General features: G+C 46.5%; 1 protein-coding gene across 1 annotated transcript in view; it reads left to right on the forward strand.

Annotated features, from left to right (window-relative positions):
* Positions 1-898: 898 nt before the first annotated feature.
* The window catches only part of dnah5l (dynein, axonemal, heavy chain 5 like), a gene marked incomplete at both ends in the record, with an annotated part of 47633 nt that continues 41031 nt past the window's right edge, over positions 899-7500 (forward strand). The window contains 15 exons of the mRNA XM_080020433.1: positions 899-1175; positions 2089-2192; positions 2554-2742; positions 2867-2941; positions 3180-3254; positions 4102-4173; positions 4325-4426; positions 4852-5047; positions 5560-5725; positions 5837-5930; positions 6040-6138; positions 6233-6414; positions 7001-7120; positions 7235-7340; positions 7488-7500. The exon at positions 7488-7500 is cut by the window's right edge and continues 83 nt beyond it. Of these exons, the coding sequence (XP_079876559.1) occupies positions 899-1175; positions 2089-2192; positions 2554-2742; positions 2867-2941; positions 3180-3254; positions 4102-4173; positions 4325-4426; positions 4852-5047; positions 5560-5725; positions 5837-5930; positions 6040-6138; positions 6233-6414; positions 7001-7120; positions 7235-7340; positions 7488-7500 (1870 nt within the window). The remainder of the gene's footprint in view (positions 1176-2088; positions 2193-2553; positions 2743-2866; positions 2942-3179; positions 3255-4101; positions 4174-4324; positions 4427-4851; positions 5048-5559; positions 5726-5836; positions 5931-6039; positions 6139-6232; positions 6415-7000; positions 7121-7234; positions 7341-7487) is intronic.

Here is a 7500-nt window from a genome sequence, read left to right on the forward strand (position 1 = left end):
TTGCTCAGGGACACTACAGCATGCTAGCAGGAGGAGCCTGGGATCGAACCAGCAACCTTTAGACCACTAGACCACCAGCTCTACCGCCTGATCATGTGTATGATCCACATGACTGTCTGTCCGTTGACAAAAAACAGGCACGCACAGACATGCACAAACTCGCGACCACACACACACGCACGCTCAAGTGTGCGCATGCACACAATCACACGACACACAGATTCGGAGACAACTGGTGACCCATGGAAACCGTCAGACCAGTGTTTGGTTGTGAGTTGCTGATTCACCCAGACCCTTCCCTTAATGCAGAGTAGTGCCTCCATGGCAACGGTCAAAGTTTGTCAACAGTGATTGTGCTTTAGAGAGAGAGAGAGCTGTACAGTATGTGCACAGATTAGTAGTACTCAAAATTTCTGTCTCTGCACACACTCACACAGACGCAGACATTAACACAAGTCAGTATCAATATTTCTTCATAACCTGTCAACTTTCAACTTTTGTGTGGTTCGGACCGGGAACTCCTTCCATCAGAACCACTCGTCAAGCAGGTATGAGATCCCCCTTTTTTTTTTTTATGACACCCAGTATTTTACACCATTTGCAGTTTGTATCAGACAAGATTGGGTTTTATGTGGTAGTAAATATTTTAAAACTGTGATGTGATAGTCTCGCAATTTAAATAGTTTTGATTGTGCCACAGAAACTGTTTGACTGAGATATTGCGATGTGTGATATGTGTTGTATTAATCATATCATTAAAGATTATTAGGTTGCTCTATTTTGATGACATGTTTTGACACATAAATTGGCTACGCCTAAGTTTTCTTATTTAATAAGAACCCCAGTCTAATTAATTTGTCCCCCTCTCTCTCTCTCTCTCTCTCTCTCTCTCTCTCAGATGGGTGACCCAGAGGCTCGGCCCCCAGTGGAGGATGTGGAAGAAGAAAAGGAGCCTGTCTCTGCCCCAGCAGAGAGCCCCGAGGCTGGGTCCAACCCTCCCAGTCTCCCCCCTGGCATAGGGCTCTGGGAGGCGGAGCAGGGCGGCGTCTCTGCCCCGGAGCAGAGCCTCGAACCTGGGCTGACGTGCGAAGAGGAGCGGCCAGATGAAACAGACCAAACCCCGGAGCTAAACACAGCTCCAAGTACAAGACCTGCCCCCCTCGACCTGCGTAGAGGTACGGAGCATTTGATACTGTGTGGTCGAGTTAAATACACCCCATGTACTAATACCAAAAACAACAATTGAAAGGTCAGATCAGCAAACTACCACGGCTGTTCCTCATTTTATTATTGAATTCAATCTGCTCCTCAAATAGCTCCATCGATAAATGATAAGAAAGATATGATAACACTTTATTTATCCCCTGGGGGAAATTCAGGAAAATAAAGTGTTATATATCTTATATTATATATCTTAATAAAGTATTATCTCATCTATCAATGTGCCTTACTTTCTTCTGCTATTATTTCAACTGCAACTTAAAAATACTAACAGTACTGCTATGATATATCCATACTTCAGAGTCCACTTATTTTACTATTCAAAACATTGGCAGTAATAATAATATTTTCATCTTGTACTGTATTCCTTACAGAATGTCTAATGAACTTTAATGGATTTTGAAATACATATATTATTGTTGTTTATGTGTCTGTGCACTTGCGTAAATGTGTTGTGTATTTTTCTGCGTTCCTATACATCGCTGACACTGCACATCATGTTCTTCCTCCTCACCACGGGAAGCTCCGAGGTGAAACCAGGAGCCGGTCGTGACCGACTCCGGCCGTTCATAATGTGCACACTGTCCGGCGTGACGGTTGGAACTCTGCGGGAGGGAATGTTTGGGTTGGTTTGGGGCCTGGGTGGGACAGAAAAAGAGACAACAGTAATAAGAATAGTTTAGTCGTAATAATATTTTATGCCGGGAGCGAGGAGCTCTGCTGCAGGGCGAGAAACAGAACCTGTTGCGGTCCATTCACTGTTGTCTTTTCCCAGGACACCGAATGATCTGCCTTGCTTGGTCTCTTTTGGTTCATGTTACCGGTGACACAACAAAGAGAACTGCAATGACTGACTTCCATCAACAGAGTCGCTCGGCAGAGTCCATCGGCGAGCGGGAGGAAAGAATCCGGGAAACACAAATCAAATCGCTTCCCCTGTGGCCGCTCCCTCCCCCATCGCTGGAACCTCAGTGAGTGGGGCGGGAAGAGATAATAATGCATACTCCTACATACATACCATCTAATACAATATTATTTAGAGATTCTCTAGTTCCATGGTGTTGAGTTTTTATACATGGTCATGATGGCCGGTTTATGCACCTAACACAGTGGACAACGGGAAACCGCAGGAGTCCTAGAATTTTAATTTTCTGTTCGCTGATTTGTTTTAAATATTGCTTAAAATAAACGGCCTACATCACTCGAGTTTTTCTTCGTGCCTCCAAATCATCTTTGTTTTATTACGGTCAGGGTGGCCTTTCATGATCTCAATAATAAAAAAAAAAAAATAATACATGAACTAAATGAGGCCCCTGCCCCCTGCTGTCCCAGGTGTCTGGGAAGAGGTCCGTGGTTCTGTCCAACGAGGCCCGGAGAGAGATGGCCAAGCAGGCCCGGGCCCTGAGGGAGGAGAGGAGAGCGGCGCTGGATGAACGCCACCGCTACCTGGTCAGCAGGCTGGCCGACGCCGGGACGCTGGGAGAGGGCGAGGTGGAAGAGGCCCTCATCACCGACGACAAGGTAGAAATCGGCTTCCGCGTCGCTTCAGTCCGGTCGCCTCGGCGGAGCTCCGTACGCGTTCGGGACAAGCTCCTCCTTGGCGGCGGACGCGGAGGCAAATGGACTCTTCGTGTGGTTTCTGCAGTTCAGGCTGATCGAGGACTTCTTTGCCGCCAACGGATCCAAAAAGCTCATTTTCTTCTATCAAGACGCAAAACAGGTTACTTCTTCTTATCGCTGCGATGATCAGATAAGACCACAAAATGTAGACGTCGTCTCCCAATGAAATAACGGGGATCTACACGCTCCTCTTCTCTAATCCTCCCTTGTCCCTTTTTTTTGTTTTTTTTCTCCTCTCTGGTCTTTCGCCGTCTCTACCGCCTCGTCTCTCCTCCTCCGTCGTGCCTTCTCCCTGTCTCTCTCCCTTTCCCTCTCTCTTTTTGGCTCTTTCCCTGCAGCCTCCCTCCTCTGTGGAGACGGTCCGCAGCGCTCCAGCTCACAGGAAGCTCTTCCTCACCACGGGAAGCTCTGAGGTGAAGCCGGGAGCCGCTCGTGGCCGACTCCGGCCGCTCATAATGTGCACACTGTCCGGCGTGATGGTTGGAACTCTGCGGGAGGGAACGTTTGGGTTTGTTTTGGGCCGGGGTGGGACGGAAAAAGAGACAACAGTAATACGAACAGTTAAGTGGTAATGACGGTTTATGCCAGAAGCAAGGAGTTCTGCTGCAGGGTGAGAAACAGAACCTGTTGCGGTCCATTCACTGTTGTGTTTTTCCAGGACACCAAATGATCTGCCTTGCTTAGTCGGTTTTTGGGTTGCTGTTGGCGACGCAAGCTGGTGCACAATTATCTGTGTGTGTCTTTGTGTGTGTTTGTATGAGTCCGTTGGTTGCTAAGGTGACAGTATATAAAACAACTTGTTTTGGGGCGAGAGCTGAAGATCAATTAATTCAGTTAATTCAGTATAGAAGGTCCTTACAGTCTGGAAAACATAGTGATGTAATCCTGTCTGTCTGTCTGTTTGTCTGTCTGTCTGTATGCCTGTCTGTCTGTATCTGTCTGTCCGTCTAACTGTCTACCTGTATATATTTATCTGTCTGTCTGTCTGTCTCTATCTATCTGTCTATCTGTATCTGTATCTATCTATGTCTATCTGTCTCTCTATCTGTCTGTCTATCTGTATCTGTCTGTCTGTCTATCTATCTGTCTATCTATCTATCTATCTATCTATCTATCTATCTATCTATCTATCTATCTATCTATCTATCTATCTATCTATCTATCTGTCTGTCTGTTTGTGTATATGTATCCATCTGTCTGTCTGTCTGTTTGTGTGTCTGTATCCATCTGTCTGTCTGTCTGTATCTTTCTACCCCTTAGCCTCTACTGGGGAAGTGTCTGTTCTTTTTGAGGACGACAGACAAGGCGATCACTCCTGCCAACGTACACAAGGTCAGTGGAAAACCATCGTACGAGGAACACGACAGACACTCCCACTCCCAGTCAGTCAGTCATTCAGGCGGCCATGTGTACCATTACGATTTCATTAACTTGTGTTTCCCTCGTTCAGTGTTAGCCTGGTGTGTACTTCCTGTCTGTACAGGAAGTGAACTTCGGCCTCCTGGACTGTGGTGATGGCAGCTTGCTGCAGAGTCTGGAGCGGTTGCTGTCTCAGGTGATGCTGCCCTCCCTCCGGTGTCAGCAGGTAGAAACCACACACACACACACACACACACACACACACACACACACACACACACACACACACACACACACACACACACGCTCGCGCGCAACTAATATAAAAATTGTTTTTTGCTTCCTTTTCTATCTACAGCATCTGCATTTTCTTTATCTCTCTTCCCAACCCCATCTTTCTTTATTAATTTCTTCGATTTTTGATGTATTTTTTATTTTATATATTTTTTAATTGTATTTATTAACTTTATTTTGTATTGTTTTTATTTGTTGTTTGTGTGGCAACTTGAGCAATTGCTAAATAAATGTGATCTTTTAAAGTACAATTTATTATCATATATTTTATTACTACCTATCTCTCTCCCTCTCTCTCTCGGTCTCTCTCTCTCTCTCTCTCTGTCTCTCTCTCTTTCTCTCTCTCTCTTTGTCCAGAGTTGGGGCAGTATGAAGGAAGGTGTGAATTGTCCGGACGTGCAGGTCTTCCTGTCGTCTGTGGAACACTTTGTCAGTAACCTGAGCTCGGCCCGACTCAACATGGAGACCAAGTTCCACCTCCTGGTCCCTGAGGAGGAGGAGATTCTCTCTGTTGTGGAGCAGCTCAGCACCCCCGCCGACTACACCAGCGCAGGTGGAGCGACAGAAAATGAACCACCTACCGCTGCTACCAAAGCCGCCATGCGATCAGTGCTAACGTTCTTGTTGGATACATGACAAGCTGGTCATCATGAAACTCAACTAAAGCGCTGATTGGGGGAGCCACCCCTCTCCCAGTATGGGTCACATTTTAATCTAACTAGTCCTACCTACTAATACTTATGCTGCTGCTAATAATAATAATAATAATAATAATAGTAAAATTATTATTCACAATAGTAATAATAACAATGATCACTATCTTCATCATCATGTAGATGATTCTGGTCGGCCAATCCTCCTCAAGTTATTTTGCCATATTTTGTATTTGTTAATTCCACTTGAAAAGGCGGAAGCACCATTGCTTTAACATGGAATAGAAAAATATGGCAATATCAGAGACACGTTTGTGCCATGTTCCTCCAGTTGAATAAATATAAAAATAACTTAAATACACACGGATAAAAAGCTTCAAAAATTTGAACGGACCGACTCTCCCTCTCTCAGCCAGTAACAGTGAGCTGGTGGAGCGTCTGGAGGGCGTGGCCACGGTGTGGACCAACCAGATCCGGCAAGTTCTGACCGAGAACGAGCAGATGAGGAAGGAGACTGACGACATCGGGCCGTCGGTAGAACTGGACCACTGGAAGAAACGCATGACCACGTTCGACAGGTCCGCACACACGCACGCACGCATGCACGCACGCACGCACACACACGCACGCACACACATTTTTGTACATGTACATGTGCGTGTTTGAAAATGTGTGTGTTTGTGTATCAGTCTCATGGAGGAAGTGAAACGTCCTCTGGTGAGGAGGATTCTGGGAGTTCTGCAGGTGGCAAAGTCCAGGACGCTCCGGACCTGGAGAGAACTGGTCAGCAGCTCCCCACGACCACTGACTCACCTGGATGGATGTATCGACGGTTGTTTGATTATTTGATGGATGAGTTGATTAATTAGTTGATTGACTGATCCTGTCTCAGGATGGGAACATCACGGTTGTGGCCAACGAGGCGAAGGACAACGTGCGTTACCTCTACACTCTGGATCGCTTCTTTGGACCCCTGGGGAAATGTGACCCAGTAAGGCCAGGAATACCTGCTTTCGTTTGCTCGCTGATTCTGGATTCTGGATTCTGATCTGTCTTTTTCCCCCTTCCCTCTCTCCCTGGAACAGACCAGTATGCTGGAACACATTCCCAGGCTCATGACCAGCATCAGAATGATCCACACCGTCTCCCAGTTCTACAACACTTCGGAGAGAATGACCGCCCTGTTCGTCAAGGTCACCAACCAGATGATCAGCACCTGTAAGAGCTACCTGACGCAGGGCGTCGCCAGGATGTGGGACCACAGCAGGTACGCACACCTCGGCCGAATCGCCACTCGTGCACACATTTTTGGCAGCCTTTGTTTCAACTAAAGAGTACTTATCATTTTGTGGTGATGAAGACCAAAAAAAAAAAACGTAAGATGACTGAATTGTCTCACTGTCTACCTGGCCACTGATATGCCCAAGGGAGTTTGTTAGACGACAGGAGCAGCTAAATTTGTCACCTAAACCCTTAAAACCAGAAGTGGATAATTCCAGGTTCAAAAAGTAAAAGTGGAGGGGTGAGGGTGTGGGGGGGGGGGGGGGGCGCCCTTATTTCCTTTGCCACATGGATAATTGCGATCAGATGCTGCAAAACAAGGGCAAATTGCACTCAGCAGCAAAATTTTATGGGCGTGTGTGCGCTGGCATATTGTAAGGAAGATTTTAGAACAATGTGTTCTGTAGACAGTACAACACAGATAATGATACATATAGTAATGTATGTGACTTCTTTGTCTGTGTATGTGTGCGTGTGTGTGTGTGTGTGTGTGTGTGTGTGTGCGTGTGTGCGTGTGTGCGTGTGTGCGTGCATGCATGCGTGCGTGTGTCTGTGCATGTGTGTGGTCGCAGGCCAGTCCTGCTGCAGCGTATTTCTGAGTGTCGTCATCTGAACTCATCATACCAGAGGATCTTCCGGTCGGTCAGAGACACGCTGAGGGAGAACCCCGAGGAGAGACAGTTTGACTTCAGGTAAACAGGGACACTGTTGGAATCTTCCATTTTTTATTTTACGTCCCAGTGAGTGTGCAGACGGTTCTACCGGGAAGCTCCCATTGACCAAGCTGTATCCGGTGTCGCCGACAGCGAGAACTACATCTTTGGGAAGTTCGACACGTTCTGCAGGCGTCTGGAGAAGCTCGCGGACATGGCATCCGCCCTGGAGAGTCTGTCCATGCTGCAGAACATCAAGGTCCTCCAGCTCCATTTTTGGATTCATACATTTTTTCGCTTATGTTTTTTCCAAGATTGTTGATAATTTTCTGTTTCAGTCCGATTTACATCACTTTGCATTTTATTATATCGTAACTGATGTCACTTAAACTGGATTGAATGGCAGGTGGAAGGTATTG

The sequence above is a fragment of the Zeus faber genome, assembly GCF_960531495.2.
Source record: "Zeus faber genome assembly, chromosome: 19".
NCBI lineage: Eukaryota > Metazoa > Chordata > Actinopteri > Zeiformes > Zeidae > Zeus > Zeus faber.